The sequence below is a fragment of the Salvelinus sp. IW2-2015 genome, unplaced genomic scaffold, assembly GCF_002910315.2.
Source record: "Salvelinus sp. IW2-2015 unplaced genomic scaffold, ASM291031v2 Un_scaffold588, whole genome shotgun sequence".
NCBI lineage: Eukaryota > Metazoa > Chordata > Actinopteri > Salmoniformes > Salmonidae > Salvelinus > Salvelinus sp. IW2-2015.
The window spans coordinates 446,999-470,001 of NW_019942580.1; the positions used below are offsets into that span (position 1 = coordinate 446,999).

Below are 23,003 nucleotides of genomic sequence, written 5' to 3' on the forward strand. Positions count from 1 at the left end.
GAGCGATTAACAATAGCTTGCACTTTCTTCAGATATGCAAATATGCAAACTGTTTTGAAGAAGGTGATGGGGATAGGATTGAGTAGGCAAGTAGAAAGCTTAAGTTGTGATATCACTTTCCTGAGCATGTCTGTCAACCAGAGAAAATAAATCCATATTGCTTTTGCGTGGTAGGCTAGAGCACATATCATCACACTTCCATCGAATCAAATGTTATTAGTCACATGCGCCGAATACACACGTGAAATGCTTACTTTCGAGCCCTAACCAACAATGCCGTTTTAAAAAATACAGATAAAAGTAACAAGTAATTAAAGAGCAGCAGTAAAACAACAATAGTGAGATTATATACAGGGGGTACCGGTACAGAGTCAATGTGAGGGGGCACGGTTAGTTTAGGTAATATGTACATGTAGGTAGATTATTAAAGTGACTATGCATAGATGATAACAACAAGAGTAGCAGCGGTGTAAAAGTGTGAGTGTGTGGTGGGAGGGGGTAATGCAAATAGTTTGGGTAGCCATTTGCTTAGGTGTTTAGGATATTTTGGCTTGGGGGTGAAAGCTATTTAGAAGCCTCTTGGACCTAGACTTGGCGCTACGGTACGCTTGCCCTGCGATAGCAGAGAGAACAGTCTATGACTAGGCTGGCTGGAGTCTTTGACAATTTTTGGGCTTCCTCTGACACTGCCTGGAATGAGGTCCTGGATTGCAGGAAGCTTGGCCCCAGTGATGTATTGGCCCATTCGCACTACCCTCTGTAGTGCCTTGCGGTCGGAGGCCGAGCAGTTGCCATACCAGGCAGTGATGCAACCAGTCAAGATGCTCTCTGGTGCAGCTGTAGAACTTTTGAGGATCTGAGGAACTCCTGAGGGGGAATAGGTTTTGTCGAGCCCTCAACACGTATGTCTTGGTGTGTTTGGACCATGTTAGTTTGTTGGTGATGTGAACACCAAGGAACTTGAAGCTCTCAACCTGCTCCACTGCAGCCCCATCGATGAGAATGGGGGGTGTGCTCGGTCCTCTTTTTCCTGTAGTCCACAGTCATCTCCTTTCTTGATCACGTTGAGGGAGAGGTTGTTGTCCTGGCACCACACAGCCAGGTCTCTGACTCCTCCATAAAGGTCTCGTCGTTGTCGGTGATCAGGCCTACCACTGTTGTGTCATCATCAAACTTAATGATGGTGTTGGAGTTGTGCCTGGCCGTGCAGTCATGAATGAACAGGTAGTACAGGAGGGGACTGAGTACGCACCCTGAGGAGCCCCTGTGTTGAGGTCAGTGTGGCGGATGTGTTGTTACCTACCCTTACCACTGGGGGGTGGCGTCAGGAGACCAGGATCCAGTTGCAGAGCAAGTGTTTAGTCCCAGGGTCCTTAGTCATTGATGTGTTTGAGGGCACTATGGTGTTGAACGCTGAGCTGTATCAAATGAATGGCATTCTCCCATTGTTGTTCCTTTTGTCCAGGTGGAAAAGGGCGTGTGGAGTGCAATAGAGATTCCATCATCTGTGTATCTGTTTGGGCGGTATGCAAATTGGAGTGGGTCTAGGGTTTCTGGGATAATGGTGTTGATTGTGAGCCATGACCAGCCTTTCAAATCACAGGTACTATGGTGGTCTGCTTAAAACATGTGGTATTACAGACTCGGACAGGGAGAGGTTGAAAATGTCAGTGAAGACACATTGCCAGTTATTCAGCGCATGCTCGCATTACACATCCTGGTAATCCATCTGGCCCTGCGGCTTGTGAATGTTGATTTTTTGAAAGGTCTTTACTCACATCGGCTGCGGTGCGGATTTGATTTGTACTCAATGCATCGGAGGAATCCTGGGAACATATTCTAGTCTGTGCTAGCAAAACAGTCCTGTAGCTTAGCATCTGCTTCATCTGACKACTTTTTTATTGATCTAGTCACTGGTGCTTCCTGCTTTAATTTTTGCTRGTAAGCATGAATCAGGGGGATAGAATTATGGTCAGATTTGCCAAATGGAGGGCGAGGGAGAGCTTTGTATGTGTCTCTGTGTGTGGAGTAAAGGTGGTCCAGAGTTTTTGTCCCTCTGGTGGCACATTTAACATGCTGATAGAAATTTGGCAAAACAGATTTAAGTTTCCCTGCATTAAAGTCCCCGGCTACTAGGAGCGCCGCCTCTGGGTGAGCGTTTTCTTGTTTGCTWATGGCGGAATACAGATCATTCAAGGCTATCTTAGTTCCAGCCTCTGACTGTGGTGGTATGTAAACAGCTGCAAAAAATACAGATAAACTCTCTAGGTAGATAGTGTGGTCTACAGCTTATCATGAGATACTCTACCTCAAGCGAGCAATAGCTCAAAACTTCCTTAGATATTGTGCACCAGCTGTTATTTACAAAAATACATAGTCCCCCGCCACTTGTCTTACCAGACGCCGCTGTTCTATCCTGCCGGTGCAGTGTATAACCAACCAGCTGTATGTTGATAGTGTCGTCGTTCAGCCATGACTCCGTAAAGCGTAAGATATTACAGTTRTGAATGTCCCGTTGGTAGTTTTGTCTTCCATGTAGGTCATCTATTTAATTCTCCAGAGATTGCACGTTTGCTAGAAGAATGGAAGGAAGTGGGGGTTTATTCAATCACGTCCGAATTATCAGAAGGCAGCCCGCCCTCCGGKCCCTTTTTCTCCGCCTCCTCTTCACGCAAATCACAGGGATCTGAGCCTGTTCTCGAGAAAGCAGTATATCATTCGCGTTGGGCTCCAGGAGGGYGTTGATGTCATGGACAATGGCTCCTGGGTGACAGAGGACCTTGGTCAGTCAWCAGATCGTAGGCAAGCCAAAATCTCTCAGTATCGAGCTGCCCACAATGATGGTGGTCGTGATGGAATCCGATGGGGAAGCGATCTGCTCAACTATGGCGGCCAGGATCCGTGCTGACTCTCGGGGCTGGTAGATCCGTCTCAAGCGGGGAAAAACTGTTTGATAGCTGGGTCAGATCTTCTTGGATAGATGAAGGGTGGCCAGACTGCCTCCCCGATCTCTTACGCCTTGCGAGTGTCCAGTCTCCCATGGTCCGTGGAGTTGAACTGAACATCTGTCCGTTGGATTGGGACAGATCAACCCTGCKCAACTCACCGACAGCTTTGCTATCAGGCATTTAAAACTGAGATTCGGTTTGCCTGGGTTACAGCAAAGTTGGTGTACTTATAAAAGCAGGTTGTTCTTTTCTCGCAGCCGAGCTAACAGCCGAAGGATCTCTTCCCTAAACTGCTTGATGGTGTTGCATTTAGGTCAGACAAATCCCTGTCCATTTTCCAGTTCCACCTTATCTTCATCTTGTGTGGAAATCATCTTACACCTGAAGTATTTGTGCCCAGCCGTGGATAAAAGCACTGGTGGGTTAGCACTGCTAGCGTTAGCCTGCTCCATTTTCATGATGGCTAACTGCTACATAACAGGAACACAAACTTGCTGTCCCAGATGTAAAGGCTGACCGCATTGCAGACTGCGTAGCAATACAAACTTAAGCTATGATTAAAAACMATTTCATGAAAACTATTTTATATAAACAACAAACCGAGTGTAGACTATCTCCTTGTGTTAGGAATCTCCTGGTTCACAGGCCACATCAGGCCTGCAAGTCACATTATGCTGGCTGGCAAAGTGATGTGTAATTTCTATTGATCGGAATCCAGACAGTGTTAGGATATCCAACAAGTGGAATTGTTAATCACCCGCATCCTGTATTCAGAATGTGTCAGGACTTCTAGGAGTAGTGGGTTTGGAGTCAGGCGCAGAGAGCAGAGGGTTTAGGACAATCGTATTTATTCCGGTACAGAAACGGTCACGCCAAAAACACCAGGCGTATACAACTGACCGGCCCAAAAACAGGACCCAAACAGTCCGGAGAAAATAAGATAAAAATGCACATCCACAAACTAACAGAGGAACAAGCCCGCACAAAAGCAGGCGGGCATAKCTGGCTTAAATAGCCCTAACCAAAACCCAAACAAGAAACAGGTGTAACCAATAAGACAAAACTAACAGAAAAGGAAAATGGGATCGGTGGCAGCTAGTAGACCGGTGACGACGACAACCGAGCGCCGCCCGAARAGGAAGAGGAGCCACTTTCGGTGGGAGTCGTGACAGAATGACTGCCAGTGTAGGGAAGATTAAATATTGACACTACCTCAACCATCTAAACTTGAACAACCATCTAAATTACGGGTGCAATAAATCCAACAGATTGGATTCGTTTAGGAAACTGTATTAATGTTTTTTTTGTGTAGCATAAAATCTATTAACCAATCACTCTAAATGCAAAAACACAGATATTACAGTAAAACAAAACATTCTGAAATTCTCACTCAAATAGAGCATGCTGGGAAATATTATATATGGTTCTATGTAGAACCCTTCTTGCCTTCCAAATAATTATTCTTGCCTCCCAAAGAATCATCAAAGAACCCTTTCTTKCAAAATGGCTCTTATGATGTTAAAGTTTCTAGGTAGAACCTTTGCCTTACAATGAAGACTTGRCTTCCAAAAAGGGTTCTCCTGATCAAAACGGTTCTAGGTAGAACCCTATCCCTCTGCAAAGAACCCMTTTGGAACCCTTTTTTTCTAAGAGTGTGTAGTATGAAGTGATGTCATTAGTGTCACTATTAATATCACTATTAATGACTCCCTYTCAAATTTGAGGTGTGATCCCTTAAGCTCCCCCGTCTGTATATAGCTCCTGTAGGCCCCTATGGAGCTTAGCTTGTTGCAGCAGTGCATTTTTACTGGTGCTTTGACAGGTCCTCTTCTGGAATGCACCCACATACAACCCCCTCACATACACGCTTGCAAGAAAGCATGCACGCACACACACATTCACACACACACAAACCCATCAGGTCACAGTGCCCTCAGATTCACCTCCAATGAAATGTTCACATGTAATGAAAAGGGCTGGACATGATGCACCAGTTCATGGTCAGTATTCATGAGTGAAATTGGCCAGTGCTCTGCAATACCCCCAGAGGCATTAGAACCAAATGTGTTGATCCTGGTAGTTTGAACATTCCCACAGAAATTTACCACAGCCATTTTGCTTGGCCTCATATTGATACATTCATCATCCTATCTCTAATGACAAAAAGCTTCAAGGGCTAATATTGGGCAACATAACAATTCACACATTAATGAAACATTTATATGGGATTTAAAAAAAAATGAAAACGAAGCAATGCCTGTTGAACAGGAACATGCTTCTCTTTGAGGGCTGACCAAAACCAGAACCCCTCTGCCGTTGTTGGCACTTCATGAAAATTTGCATGTGACAGTGAGAAAATTAGCGTGTGATCTTTTTAGAGTTTTTAGAAAATTCAGAGCTGCAGCTGGGAAGGAACAAAAACAAATCCTGTCTAAATTGTTGATTTTACACATTAATAATGCAAGGCTTTGTAATCGATTCACCACTACACTTTGACCCACTCGCCCTCTGAAGGTTTCTACTCAGATGAATTAGTTCATCTCCTGATGTACTGTAGCCACTCCAACAGCCTCCATCAAACCTAGCCTGTACAGATTGGTGGGTAGCCTCTACTTATTGGTGGATAGCCTTTACTTATTGGTGGATAGCTATTACTTATTGGCAGATAGCTATTACTTATCGGCGGATAGGCTTTACATATTGGTAGATAGCCCATACATATTGGTAGATAGCCCTTACATATTGGTAGATTGGCCATACATATTGGTAGATTGGCCATACATATTGGTAGATTGGCCATACATATTGGTAGATAGCCAAGATTGGCCATACATATTGGTAGATTGGCCATACATATTGGTAGATTGGCCATACATATTGGTAGATTGGCCATACATATTGGTAGATTGGCCATACATATTGGTAGATAGGCCATACATATTGGTAGATAGTTATTTTCCTCAGACAATACAGCCATCTACATGATGCAGCTCTGCTGAACTCTGCATACTCTTCCCTAGCAGTCAAAGCCACACAGAGCAATAGCATTAGCCTAGCGTAGCATCTAAGATGAGCCATATGTGATACGCTAATAGCATTTTGTCCCAGATACATAGCATTGACGCAAACACCTATGTGTTTTGCATATATCACAGAATTTTCAAAGGGAGCATCCCATTTTCAACCTCTCCTTGTCCAAGTCTGTAATCCCCACATGTTTCAAGCTGACTACCATCATTCCTGTTCCCAAAAACTCTAATGATGATTTGAAAAAAGCAATTTGAAAAGCATGAGCTCTGCTTAGTTTTTTTGCACGGGCTGTACATAGTACATCAGTCACTCATTCACAATTTGACAAGCACTTGAAAATGCCTTGAATTTTACGGCGGCATCCCCTTTGTGTGGCCATAATACACCCTAAAATAATCCATGCCTTTTGCCGCKAGTGGCTGTTGTGCCCTTGGCCCGGAGTGCTGCGCGCTCCGAATCACCTCTCGCTCACATGCCTCTCCATCACGTGATGGGGTCTTTCTCACAGGCTTCAAGTGAAGACAAACACATCGGGGATGCAACTGTGTGTGTCCTTATCCAATTCCGAGGTGCAAATTGAAGATATTGGATGAACTGTCCACATGTAATTTTCATCAGTCAATGAGATGAGTAGGTCTAACAAACTGCAAAATCTCTAGCCTATGTCAATCTACTAACCCCCATAGTACAAAAGTTGACCTATTCTATTCCAAACATAGTCTGGGACAGTTGTGGGATGCGATAGATCCCAAATTAATACAACTACTAGCATCTAAAAAAATAACGTTTTACCCACTGTGGCTGACGCAACAGATCAGAACGTTTGGCTTAAAATGTTGATAAACTATTAGGCTATTTCTTCACATTATAAGTTCAGCAATGCACACATGGTAGTAGGCTATAAGCACAAATGTTCCATTAGCAGGAAAACACCATTATCAAAAGTGACGGCAAATGTGATTATGCATGTAATGCTTTTATTATAAAGGTGCATTTTTATGGTGAAAATGATCTTCACCAAACTTGAAACTGTGCGACTATGAATTGAAAAGTTGGAAAAAGGCAGTATTTCTTATGCTGGGCATCATTCACAAGTGATAGGCTAATATTGTCACCCATCAGACTATTCTTGATTTAGTAAAATAATATATGAGTGAAATTTGTTTTGATTTAGAATGGACCATTATCATGCACCTGCATCGAAACAGTGGCAGAGGGGGAAAAAAAATATTCATGCCAGCCAGGCAGTGGTGGAYAAAGTAGTCAAAAGTCATACTTGAGTAGAAGTAAAGATGCCTTAATAAAAAATGACTGAAGTAAAAGTCTCACAGTAAAATACCCACTGAGTAAAAGTCTAAAAGTATTTGGTTTGAAATATACTTAYGTAAACAAGTAAATGGAATTGCTAAAAATMTACTTAAGTATKAAAAGTAAAATTATTAATAATTTCAAATTACTTATATTATGCAATCCAGACAGGACAATGTTCTTGTTTTTTTTAACATTCATGGATTGCCAGGTGTAGCACTAAACACTCTGACATTAATTTACAAACAAAGCATGTGTTTAGTGAGTCTTCCAGATATTATTTATTTATTTCACCTTTATTTAACCAGGTAGCCAGTTGAGAACAAGTTCTCATTTACAACTGCGACCTGGCCAAGATAAAGCAAAGCAGTGCGACAAAAAAAACACATAAACAAACGTACAGTCAATAACACAATAGAAAAAAATAGGAGATAGTAGGGATGACCAGGGATATTCTCTTGATAAGTTGTGTGAATTGGACCATTTTCCTGTCAAAAAAGTACTTTTGGGTGTCAGGGAAAATGTATGAAGTAAAAAGTACATTATTAAGTAAAAGTAAAAGTTGTTAAAAATTGTAATAGTGAAGTACAGATACCCCAAAAATCTACTTAAGTAAAACTACTTTAATGTACTACTTAAGTACTTTACACCCACTGCAGCCAGGTAGGCTATACTCCTGTTGTAAATAAGCAATGTGCTTAATATTAGGAAAGTTGAGAAATAAATATAGTAGGCCTAGCCTAAGTAAAGCTGATGTGTTTTCTTAAATCAAATAACTTGTGTGGGTAGTGAGAAGTTGTGCTGTTGCCAAAGAATCAGCGATTTGTGTGATTGTCATTTTTTGTCTTCATTCACCTATTGAGTTCTATAATACAAGGTGTTACTTTCTTTACTTGTATTTGTTTCTTAATCAGGAGTCAGTGACGTGAACAGATTATAGGTCCTACTGTAGCTCTAGTCCATACACCATACACACATGACTACTGCTATTAACCATACACACATGACTATATAACCATACACACATGACTATTAACCATACACACATGACTATTAACCATACACACTGACTACATGACTATTACCATACACACATGACTATTAACATAAACACATGACTATTAACCATACACACATGACTATTAACCATACACACATGACTATAACCATACACACATGATAATGACTATTAACCATACACACATGACTATTAACCATACACGCATGATATTACCCATACACGCATGACTACATGACTATTAACCATACACACAATGACTATTAACCATACACACATGACTACATGACTATTAACATACACACATGACTATTAACCATACACACATGACTATTAACCATACACGCATGACTATTAACCATACACGCATGACTACATGACTATTAACCATACACAAATGACTATTAACCATACACGCATGACTATTAACCATACACGCATGACTACATGACTATTAACCATACACACATGACTATTAACCATACACACATGACTATTACCATACACGCATGACTATTAACCATACACACATGACTACATGACTATTAACCATACACACATGACTATTAACCGTACACACATGACTATTAACCATACACACATGACTACATGACTATTAACCATACACGCATGACTATTAACCATACACACATGACTATTACCATAATACACATGACTACATGACTATTAACATACACACATGACTATTAACCATACACACATGACTATTAACCATACACACATGACTACATGACTATTAACCATACACACATGACTATTAACCATACACAACATGACTATTAACCATATAGCACAACTGACTACATGACTATTAACGCATACACACATGACTATTAACCATGATCAACACATGACTATTAAACTATACACACATGACTACATGCCTATTAACCATACACACTGACTATTAACCGTACACACATGACTACATGACTATTAACCATACACACATACTATTAACCATACACACATGACTATTAACCATACACGCTGAACTATTTAACCATACACACATGACTATTACATACACACTGATATTAACCATCACACATGACTACATGACTATTAACCATACACGAATGACTATTAACATACACACAATGACTATTTAACCATATACACATGACTACATGATATTAACCATACACACATGATATTACCGAACACACATGACTATTAACCATACACACATGACTACATGACTATTACCATAACACACTGACTATATACCATACACACATGACTATTAACCTACACACATGACTACATGACTATTAACATACACAATGACTACATGACTATTAACCATAACACACATGACTATTAACCGTACAACACATGACTTTAACTGTACACACATGACTATTAACCATACACACATGATATTATAACCATAACAATGACTATTAACCATACACCATCTTGATATTAACCATACACCATGACTATTAACCATACACGCATGACTATTAACCATACACCATGACTACATGACTATAACCATACACACATGATATTAACCATACACACATCGATACATGACTATTAACCATACACACATGACTATTAACCATACACACATGACTATTAACCATACACACATGACTATTAACCATACACACAATGACTACATGACTATTAACCATACACACATGATATTAACATACACACATGACTATTAACCATAAACACAACATGACTATTAACATACACACATGACTATTAACCATACACACATGACTATTAACCATACACGCATGACATTAACATACACACCACTATTAACCATACACACATGACTACATGACTATTAACCATACCACATGACTATTAACCATACACAATGAACATGACTATTAACCATACACACATGACTATTACGCATAACACATGACTATAACCATACACCATGACTATTACATACACACATGACTACATGACTATTAACCATACACACATGACTATTAACCATACAACATGACTATTAACATACACGCATGACTATTAACCATACACGCATGACTATTAACCATACACGCATGATATTAACCTACACGCATGACTATTAACCATAACACGCATGACTATTAACCATACACGCATGACTATTAACCATACACACATGACTATTTAACCATACACACATGACTTAACCATACACCATGACTATTAACCATACACAACATGACTATTAACCGTACACCATGACTACATGACTATTACCATACACGCATGACTATTAACCACGATGACATTACCATACACCATGATATACCAGACACACATGACTATTACCATACACAGCATGACTACATGACTATTAACCATACACACATGACTATTAACCATCACACATGACTACATGACTATTAACCATACACACATGACTATTAACCATACACAACTGATATTAACCATACACACATGACTACATTGACTATTACCATACACACATGATACATGACTATTAACCATACACACATGACTATTAACCATACACGCATGACTATTAACCATACACGCATGACTATTAACCATACACGCATGACTATTAACCATACACACATGACTATTAACCATACACGCATGACTATTAACCATACACGCATGACTATTAACCATACACACATGATATAACCATACACACATGACTTATCATACATACAGCATGACTATTAACCATACACGCATGACTATTAACCATACACGCATGACTATTAACCATAACACGCATGACTATTACACCATACACGCATGATATTAACCATACACCATGACTATTAACCATACACGCATGACTATTAACCATACACGCATGACTATTACACCATAAACGATACACGCATATTACTAGCATGACTATTAACCATACACGACATGACTATTCCAACACGCATGACTATTAACATACACGCATGACTTTAACCATACACGCATGACTAGTTACCATACACGCATGACTGTTAACCATACACCGCATTGACTATTAACGCAATACACGCATGACTATTAACATACACGCATGACTATTAACCATACAACGCATGACTATTAACCGTACACTCATGACTATAACCGTACACGCATGACTATTAACCGTACACGCATGACTATTAACGTACACGCATGACTATCAACCTGTACACGCATTGACTATTACCGTACACGCATGACTATTAACCGTACACGCATAGACTATTAACCGCACACGCATGAAATATAACGCGCACAACGCATGAATATTAACCCGCACACGCATGAATATTAACCGCACACGCATGAATATTAACGCACAACGCATGAATATTAACCGCACACCGCATGAATATTAACCGCACACGCAGAATATTAACCGCACACGCATGAATAATTATAACCGCACACGCATGAATATTAACCGCACACGCATGAATATACCCAACAGCATGAATATTAACCGCACACGCATGATAGTTAACCACCTGAATATATACCGCACAACGCATGAATATTAACCGCAACGCATGGCATATTAACCGCAGCGCAGCAATATGCACACGCATTGCATATTAACCGCACACGCGCATGCATATTAACCGCACACGCATGCATTTAACCGCACAACGCATGCCATATTTAACCGCACACGCATGCATTTAACCGCACAACGCATGCATATTAACCGTACAGCGCATGAATATTACCGACCCGCATGAATATTAACCGGCACACGCGCATGAATTTTAACCGCACACGCATGAATAATTAACGGCACAGCGGCTGAAATATTACCGCACAGGGTCTGACGGCATGAATACTCTAACTCGCGAGCAGACGCATGAATATTACCATGGCAAGACAGAGCATAACAGTAACACAGCATGAATATGACTGATAAGCCTTGCATTCCGCACAAGCATGAATATTAACCGCACACTAGCTCATGAATATTAACCTGCCGACACGATGATTACGGTCACTCGCAAAATTAACCGCACACGCTATGTAATATTAATACTCGGCTTAGATAACGCTACAGCCCATGAATATTAACCGCAAGGTAACCGAACGCATTGAACGTATAACCACACGTGAATATTCACCGCACATTGTAGAATTATATTCCCGTATACTTGAACGCTCGGCATGAATATTAACGACCGCATCGCATAATTAACCGAGAATATTACCATACACATATATACGGAGTGTATCTATGAAATAATTGTGTGTAAGGAAAGCTAAGCAGTGCATTGGGACTGATTTCAAATTTCTAACTTCCTCGGGTGTGAAAAGGTTTGAATTAATCCGATCATGAAAGTCTAAATTCCGTCAGGTATCGTGTTTTCTGAATTCCTCGTTGTGAAAGTTCTGAATTAAATACCGATTTTATGAAAGTTCTGAATTCCTCAGTATGAATGTTCTGAATTCTCGGGTGTGAAAGTCTGAATTCCTCAGGTATGATGTTCTGCAATTCCTCGTTATAAAAGTTCTGAATTCCGTCATGTGTGAAGTTCTGATTCCTCATGTGTGAAAGTTCTGAATTCCTCATGTGTGAAAGTTCTGAATTCCTCTGTGTGAAAGTTCTGAATTCCTGCAGGTATGAATGTTCTGAATTCCTCAGTTATGAAAGTTATGAATTATCATGTGTGAAATGTTCTGAATTCCCCAGTATAAGAATGTTCTGAATTCCTCAGGTATGAATGTTACTGAAATTCTCAGGAATGATGTTCTGAATTCCTAGGGTAGATAATTCTGAATTTCCTCAGGTATGAAAGCCAATAGATGCATCATGTGTTTCCTTTCTAGTGAAAATGCTTGAACGCGCGGGAATGGATTTTACAGCTATCAATGGATGAAATACAGATCTCTCTCTCTCTACTCACTCTCTCTCTCTCTCTCTCTCTGGTGTATGTGTCTCTGTGTGTGAAGGAGAGATTTTTTCTACAATCCTAAATACTAGCTCTATTCATTTCTGCAGTGTGTGTATCATGATTTGCTTGTTCTTTTGATTTATGAAGTGTCACTGACTGGCATTAATTTGACTGTGGCTTTGGCAACATGGGGCTACTCCTGTGCATTTGTAATCAAAAGAGAGAGAAGGAGAGGGAGTGAGAATGCTTGTTATGTCTGTTTGTGAAATTAATTTAATAGTTTTGTAATTAAGGTAAACATGGGTAGAAGAAACGTAACTTGGCCTTACCATACTTCTCAACATCAACATGTTTGAAATGCAAAGAGACCCATAGTATCTAAGACCACAAACCTATTAGACTGGCTGTGTCTTCAGAATGTTGTCTTCACGGCCAATTGTCTTGTGGGTTTCTTGTTTAACCGTGTTTAACATCCTCTCTTTTCTTTCTCTTTCTTTCTCTTTTCTCTCTCTCTTCTCTCTCTCTCTCTCTCTCTCTCTCTCTCTCTCTTCCTCTCTCTCTCTTCTCTTTCTCTTTCTTCTTTCTCTTTCTCTTCTCTCTTTCTCTCTCTCTCTCAATTCAATTTAAATTGTCTCTCTCTTTCTGGCAGGATGTCTGAGGGGCTGTCACAGCAGGAGAGAATCCAGGCTATAGCGGTAAGTGATGAGATCATCATGCACATGTGTTACAACTGTTACACTGCTCACCTCAAAACACTTTCTATACAGTACAATCTACACAGATTGACATACTCCGACATTACTGAGCAGGGAAACGATTGCAGCCCTAATATGCTTGTATACAGTAGTAGATGGGGTTTGATGGATTTTATTGGAGATTTTCCTCATCCACTTTCATTTACATCTTGAGCTTCCGAGGGTGTTCCATGAGCGTTTCGCGCATTCATCTTTTGCGGCTTTAATCATTCATTCTTACCAACTGGGAAGGAGAATTAAAACCTTTCATTCCTAAGCGCCTGTGTCTTTTAGCCCCAAAACTCTCTTCTCCTCTCTCTATCTTGCTCTCCTTCTACAAGCTTTCGCTACGTTTTTATCTGCCACACACACACACAGACACACACACACACACACACAGTGTCACACACACACACACACACACAAGCACACACCCACACACCACACACACAAAACAATTATATTTAAAGAATTCTGCTATTCTATCTCTGCCTGGATGGAGAGAGGAGAGAGGTACTCACATGCCTCCATCTCTAGACTCCATCTCTACCTCCATCTCTACCTCCATCTGTACCTCCCCCTTCCTCTACCCACCCTTTTCCCTCTCTCTCTACCCCTCTCCCTACCTCTCTTTCTCCCTCCATCTCTCTCTCTCTCTGTCTCCTTCTCTCATTCTTTCAATTTAATTTGTACCGTTTTTAATAATGCTGCATGAGCAAAACCTACAGACAGACCTAGCCAAGGCCAGTGCTGCAGACTGCACAGTTTAAATGCGCACTGTAAATAAAAAAGCTAACAAACACTCACTTCCAATACCCTCAACTCCCCTCCCCTCTCTTTCTATAACGATAGTCAAATAATTGAGCTTATTCTGCCCATATGGTAATTGAACCCACTACCGTAGTGTTATAACTCTGCACTCTAACCAACTGAGCCAGCCATCTTTAACCTTTTATTTAACTAGGCAAGTCAGTTAAGAACAAATTCTTATTTACAATGACAGCCTACCCTGGTGAACATTGTCATTTTGGCTCACTCAGGGAAGAACTGATCCGAGATCGGATTGTAGCGTGAATAAGAAATATCTCACTTTCTGAAAAGTTACAGTTGGATTCCTAGCTTACCTTGTCAAAAGCTATGCAGTGGCAGCTCTATGCAGAGTGAAGAGAGGGAGGAAATACATGCATTTTCATACTGTGCTAAAAAAACTGAGGGGAACAGAGACATAGACAGATGTGGAGAAAACAATCACAGACAGGGCCAGCTTATCCAACACAGAGCAAAGATGGATAGAACGAGGCGTTGGCTATCACATTGGCATGTGAAAGGCTCAGCCAATAACTTATTACCTTACCTCCCCAACCCCCAATGTCCCCCTACTCTCCAGTGTTCCCCCACCCCCCAGTGTCCCCCCACCCCCAATAGGCTGATAGTTTCAACCATATTGCTCACACCTATACAATTAATCTCTGATCAACAAGTGCCTGGGTTTAAGGGCAAGTGGATTGTCTTTGATTGGGTTTTAGTTGGCAGGCTTGTGAACTGTATTTCTATTGGCTTGGCGCTGGCTATTAGCTGGCTTGTAGCTGGCTTGTAGCTGGCTTGTAGCTTGGCTTGGAGCTGACTTGTCTGGAGACAGAGCAGAGAGGAAGTCATGTAGAGTATGGCTAGATCTTTTAAACTAATACCCTGCCACCAGTTGTGATTGGTGCTGTTTAAATTTAAGGAAGATACATTGTTTTATGAAAATGGCCTTATTTTCTATTACAGCATGTTGGATGACTGTCATTCATATTCCATTCTCCCAGCTCAATGTAACAATCGATAGGTTTAGGCTACTACATGATACTCACATTTTCCCTGTACCCATCATGAGGTTGTTACAACCTAGCATATGAATGAAAGTTCCTCTGTCCAGTGTCTGTGTATATTTTGCCCATCTAATCTTTTCTTTTTATTGGCCAGTCTGAGATATGGCTTTTTCTTTGCAACTCTGCCTAGAAGGCCAGCATCCCGGAGTCGCCTCTTCAACTGTTGACGCTGAGACTGGTGTGTTTTGCGGGTACTATTTTAATGAAGCTGCCAGTTGAGAACTTGTGAGGCATCTGTTTCTCAAACTAGACACTCAAATGTACTTGTCCTCTTGCTCAGTTGTGCACCGGGGCCTCACACTCCTCTTTCTATTCTGGTTAGAGCCAGTTTGCGTGGTTCTGTGAAGGGAGTAGTACACAGCGTTGTACGAGATCTTGAGTTTCTTGGCAATTCTCGCATGGAATAGCCTTCATTTCTCAGAACAAGAAATAGACTGATGAGTTTCAAATAAATTCCTTTGTTCTGGCCATTTGAGCCTGTAATCGAACCCACAAATGCTGTGCTCCAGATACTCAACTATTTTAAAGAAGGCCAGTTTTATTGCTTCTTTAATCAGAACAACAGTTTTCAGCTGTGCTAGCATAATTGCAAAAGGCTTTTCTAATGATCAATTAGCCTTTTAAAATGATAAACTTGGATTAGCTAACACAACGTGCCATTGGAACACAGGAGTGATGGTTGCTGATAATGGGCCTCTGTACGCCTATGTAGATATTCCATTAAAATCAGCAGTTTCCAGCTACAATAGTCATTTACAACATTAACAATATCTGCACTGTATTTCTGATCAATTTGATGTTATTTTAACGGACAGAAAATTTGCTTTTCTTTCAAAAACAAGGACATTCCAAGTGACCCCAAACTTTTGAACGAGTGAATTTAGTATAGTTTTATCCAAAAAGCCAAACTTTTTAAAATGATTCACTGTTTTTATTTGATTAAATTCACTGAGTAGGATGGTCCTCCCTTCCTCCTCCTCGGACCTCCTTTTCCTGCACAATGAGAAATGCACGGCTCATTGTGTGCGGTGGTATGTGTGTGTGTTGTGGAGGAAGAACATTTTGGAAGTGGGCTGCTCATTTGATTGTGACATGGATCCGGCCTCTGACAAGCTTCTTAATTCCAGCCCCTTGTATCGCGTTTTGAACAGCCTGGGATATACAGTGGGGCAAAAAAGTATTTAGTCAGCCACCAATTGTGCAAGTTCTCCCACTTAAAAAGATGAGAGAGGCCTGTAATTTTCATCATAGGTACACTTCAACTATGACAGACAAAATGAGAGAAAAAAATCCAGAAAATCACATTGTAGGATTTTTTATGAATTTATTTGCAAATTATGGTGGAAAATAAGTATTTGGTCACCTACAAACAAGCAAGATTCTTGGCTCTCACAGACCTGTAACTTCTTCTTTAAGAGGCTCATCTGTCCTACCACTCGTTACCTGTATTAATGGCACTGTTTGAACTTGTTATCAGTATAAAAGACACCTGTCCACAACCTCAAACTGTTCCACACTCCAAACTCCACTATGGCCAAGACCAAAGAGCTGTCAAAGGACACCAGAAACAAAATTGTAGACCTGCACCAGGCTGGGAAGACTGAATCTGCAATAGGTAAGCAGCTTGGTTTGAAAAATCAACTGTGGGAGCAATTATTAGGAAATGGAAGACATACAAGACCACTGATAATCTCCTCGATCTGGGGCTCCACGCAAGATTCACCCCCGTGGGGTAAAAATGATCACAAGAACGGTGAGCAAAAATCTTAGAAACACACCTAGTGAATGACCTGAGAGAGCTGGGACCAAAGTAACAAGCCTACCATCCAGTACACACACTACGCCCGCCAGGGACTCAAATCCTGCAGTGCCAGACGTGTCCCCTGCTTAAGCCAGTACATTTCCAGGCCCGTCTGAAGTTTGCTAGAGGAGCATTTGGATGATCCAGAAGAAGATTGGGAGAATGTCATATGGGTCAGATGAAACCAAAATATAACTTTTTTGGTACAAAACTCAACTCGTCATGTTTGGAGGACAAAGAATGCTGAGTTTGCATCCAAAGAACACCATACCTACTGTGAAGCATGGGGTGGAAACATCATGCTTTGGGGCTGTTTTTCTGGCAAAGGGACCGGACGACTGATCCGTGTAAAGGAAAAATGAATGGGGCCATGTATCGTGAGATTTTGAGTGAAAACCAAAACCCTTCCATCAGCAAGGGCATTGATATGAAACGTGGCTGGGTCTTTCAGCATGACAATGATCCCAAACACACCGCCCGGGCAACGAAGGAGTGGCTTCGTAAGAAGCATTTCAGGTCCTGGAGTGGCCTACCAGTCTCCCGATTAACCCCATAGAAAATCTTTGGAGGGGTTTGGAAAAGTTCCGTGTTGCCCAGCAACAGCCCCAAAACATCACTGGCTCTAGAGAAGATCTGCATGGATGGCCAAAATACCAGCAACAGCTGTGTGAAACTTGTGAAGACTGTACAGAAACATTTGAACCTCTGTCATTGCCAACAAAGGTATATAACCAAAGTATTGAGATAAACTTTATTGTTATTGACCAAATACTTATTTTCCACCTATCATAATTTGCAAATAAATGGGCAATTAAAATCCTACAATGTGATTTTCTGGATTTTTTTCCCTCATTTTGTCTGTCATAGTTGAAGTGWACCTATGATGAAAATTACAGGCCTCTCTCATCTTTTTCAGTGGGAGAACTTGCACAATTGGTGGCTGACTAAATACTTTTTTGCCCCACTGTAAGTGCAAGTTGGTGGTACTGATATTTGTCAGTCTCGGCCACGTACATAGGCTTACGGTATGTGGCCTTCKGATGGCACGCCTGTCTCAGACTATGGCAAAGTAACCGGCAAGGTACTGCTCTGTTTCAGCCGTTAAGGGCAGCCTAGCTGTGTGGACAAGGTGCTTTTTGTATCCTTATGTGTCCTTGTATCGCAGAACTTTTAAATGTTTGAATCTGTCTTGATGTTATATGATTGGTGGATTCAAATAAAGTATTTAAAATGTGTGTGTGTGTGTGTGTGTGTGTGTGTGTGTGTGTGCTTGCGTCTATCTGTTCATGTGTGTGCGTGTGTGCTTGCGTCTATCTGTTCATGTGTGTGCGTGTGTGTTTGGGAGGTTGAATATAAGGACTTGAATAAGTCCAAGTCATCTTGGGGCATAAGAGAGTCACGCAATGTGTTCCTATAACCTCAAGTAAACCATTTCTATCCAGCAAACCTTCTGTATACTCAACATAGAGCACATATTGATTTAGATTAGTCACCTTATCCAGCACTGTATGAAGTTCAGCCTAGAATGCCCTTTCAAACAACTCTTTCATATCAAAATACCAAGCCTGAAGGATGGACACTGTGACACAGCACATGCCAAAGTATGTAACTGTTGAACAGGACAGCTCTTTAGGAGGAGAGTGTCTATGGTTTCTTCTGTACTTACTAGAGTGGAATGGCCTAGTAAATCTTATCTCTGTAGTTGGCCACTACAGCCACAGGGTCTGTGTCAGGAGTGTAGCTCTTCTAACAGACCTTTCATTTCTCTATTGCTATGATCTGTGGTAAATTGTATTTACTGAGGAGATTGAATGGACAGTCTGTACAGTAGCCTCTCTGTAAATACACGCGAGAATAAAAAGTATTCTTGTATATTTCTGTACACACTTGAATATGGTTAGTACTGGTCTTTAGTAGATGAAAGTTTGAATTTTTTWGTTTTTATTCCAGCTGAGGAGTCCAAGACACAAACAAATGAGGCCAAATATCAGTTGCACTGAGCATTTAGTGCCGTAATGGACCATTCACTGATTACTCACTGTTATGTCACTGTTTACTAGAAAACGGAGACGATCCTAGTGTTGCTGGCACTATGCCCCAATCCACTGAGCAACAGGAACCTACAGGGGTAGAACAGGTTGCCAATGTTTCTTAGGGTAATCATATCATCTCTACTCTGCCCAATGCATCCTCTTTACCTTGACTGTCTTTCCTCAAACTGACTGTCTTCTACCCTGATATTGACAGTGTTTTCCTTATGCACCAACAGGAGAAGAGGAAGAGGCAGACAGAGGTTGAGAACAAGAAGAGGCAACTGGAAGATGACAGGAGACAGCTTTCACATCTCAAGGTAAGAAGGGGGACCAGGGACATGATTGGACACTGGGGGAAGGGAGGCACCTGAGGGGTGGGGGACACTGGGGGTGGGGGACACTGGGAGGTGGGGGACACTGAGTGGTGGGGGGACACGGGGGGAACTGGAGGTTGGGGGACACTGAGGGGGGACCACTGGGGTAGGGGACAGTTATGTGAGCTTCACATTACAATGGAATTGAGTGCAGGAGCATTGAAAAGTTCAGTTTTATTTTAACTCTGGAAACACATGTCTTGGTCCGTCTATTTCTACCTCTTGTATCACTTAAATATCAGAGAGTCATGCTCTGGTACTTCATGCTCTGGTACTTCATGCTCTGGTACTTCATGCTCTGGTACTTCATGCTCTGGTACTTCATGCCTCAGGTACTTCATGCTCTGGTACTTCATGCTCTGGTACTTCATGCTCGGTACTTCTGCTCTGGTATTCATGCTCTGCGTACTTTCATGCTCTGGTACTTCATGCTCTGGTATTTCATGCTCTGGTACTTCATGCTCTGGTACTTCATGCCTCTGGTACTTCATGCTCTGGTACTTCATGCTCTGGTACTTCATGCTCTGGTACTTCATGCTCTGGTACTTCATGCCTCCTGGTACTTCATGCTCTGGTACGTCATGGCTCTGGTACGTCATTCTCTGGTACGTCATTCTCTGGTACGTCATTCTCTGGTACGTCATTCTCTGGTACGTCATGCTCTGGTACGTATTTCTCTGGTACGTCATTCTCTGGTACGTCATGCTCTGGTACGTCATGCTCTGGTACGTCATTCTCTGGTACGTCATTCTCTGGTACGGTCATTCTCTGGTACGTCATGCTCTGGTACGTCATGCTCTTCTGGTACGTCATGCTCTGGTACTTCATGCTCTGGTACTTCATGCTCTGGTACTCTTTCATGCTCTGGTACTTCATGCTCTGGTACTTTCATGCTCTGGTACGTCATGCTCTGGTACGTCATGCTCTGGTACGTCATGCTCTGGTACGTCATGCTCTGGTAGTATCGCTCTGGTACGTCATGCTCTGGTACTTCATGCTCTGGTACGTCATTCTCTGGTATTCATCTCTGGTAGTCATGCTCTGGTACGTCATGCTTGTGGTACCTTTCAATCTCTGGTACGTCATGCTCTGGTACTTTCACGCTCTGGTACGTCATTCTCTGGTACGTCACGCTCTGGTACGGTACGTCTCTGGTACGTCACTCTCTGGTACGTCACTCTCTGGTACGTCAATCTCTGGTACGTCACTCTCTGGTACGTCCCGCTCTGGTACGTCACTTCTCTGGTACGTCATCTCTGGTACGTCATTCTCTGGTACGTCATGCTCTGGTACTTCATGCTCTGGTACTTCATGCTCTGGTAGCGTCATGCTCTGGTACGTCACGCTCTGGTACTTCACGCTCTGGTACGTTATTCTCTGGTACGTCATTCTCTGGTAGCGTCATGCTCTGGTACGTCATGCTCTGGTACGTCATGCTCTGTTACGTCATGCTCTGTTACGTCATGCTCTGTTACGTCACGCTCTGGTACGTCACGCTCTGGGTAGCTTCACGCTCTGTTACGTCACGCTCTGGTACGTCACGCTCTGGTACGTCACGCTCTGGTATGTCACTCTGGTAAGGCTATTCAGACATTTTAATGTAGTCTGTTTTTAATAGAGCTCGAGGTCCAATATCTGAAATTGCATGGTTTCCTACGCCCTTTCATTTTAATATATTGTTTATTTATGAGTGCTGTGTTGAAGCATCAGATTTTAGTGGGGTGTTAACCATGCCAGTAAGGCCTGGCAGGAACTGGGCACCAAGTCCTAAAGTCTAGAGGGGTAGAGGGGAGTCTTATAGAATAGGCACAGCAGGAGGCACTCTGAGATCTTGAAGGACTTGGCTGGGGCTGCTAGTATTGAACTTGTGCGCTGGTCATCAGTAAAGGCGTATGTGCTGTGGCACGCATGTGTGTGTGTTTGCATAAGTGTGCATGTGTGTGTGTGCGTGTGTGCATGTGTGCATGCATATGTGCGCGTGTGTTTGTTTGTGTGTGTGTGTGTGTCTGTTGTGAATGTGTGTATTAAGGGTCTGAAGGCACATGGCTGGACAGGGAAGCCCTATGCTCAGACAGCGGAGAAAGAATAAAAATACCAAAAATTTGGCTAAAAGGACATCCTGTTTTGGGGCAGGAAAAAGACACACTTCCCCTGATAAATATGCATTGTTTTGTCCTGCTTTACTTTCAGCTACTTTAGCTGCATTCTTTTATAGTGGAATTGAGTTTGGCGTCGTCGCTTTTGCTTGCGTTCTTTTTGCTCTTATTATTTTTCTTATACTGCAGTTTGTGGCCTCTGAAACATTTAAAACTACACTTTCATCGCTTTACAATTACCATTCACTTCAGTTATAATTCACTTTTTGAAACAACAAGAGTAAACCCTTTTAGTAGATTGACTTGAACCAATCTCCATATTGGACTCTACTACTGTTCTTTTTTCTTCTGTTTGTTTGTCCAATAGATGGATTGAGCATGAATGGAAGTAAGCAGGACTCCACATATGATGCAACCCAAATGGCAACCAATTCCCTAAATAGTGCACTACTTTTAACCAGGGCCATTTTGGGAATAGCGTGTAATTTGGGCCGCATACATAGTCATTAGTGGGGCAGCTATATCAGCTATCCCAACGCAAGAGCCAGCGAAAGCCAGCCGGCCAGCCAGAGAGAGATAAGATCCAAAAACTGGATTCAATAGCAGTTTCCATGGAGCTCAACTGTCCAGTCAGCAGCACACTGAACAGAGAGAGAGAGAGAAAATATACATTAGATAGATAAATGGATAGATAGAACAGGATAAATATACAACCTGTTTATTTATTTTACCTTTCATACTTCACATTTGCACATTGTTAACAACACTGTACATACCAATAATATAACATTTGAAATGTCTATATTCTTTTAACATGTTTGTCAGTGTAATGTTTACTGTGTAATGTTGGCAATGTAAATATATGTTCCCATGCTAATAAACCCCTTTAAATTGAAATTGAATTGAGAGAAAGAGA

The 23,003-nt window shown here is 41.6% G+C and overlaps 1 protein-coding gene across 1 annotated transcript in view; it reads left to right on the top strand.

The window, feature by feature from the left end:
* Nucleotides 1–23,003, top strand: part of LOC112068591 (paralemmin-1-like) — an 88,990-nt gene that overhangs the window by 17,067 nt on the left and 48,920 nt on the right. The window contains exons 2-3 of the mRNA XM_024135766.2: nt 13,828–13,873; nt 19,854–19,934. Of these exons, the coding sequence (XP_023991534.1) occupies nt 13,828–13,873; nt 19,854–19,934 (127 nt within the window). The remainder of the gene's footprint in view (nt 1–13,827; nt 13,874–19,853; nt 19,935–23,003) is intronic.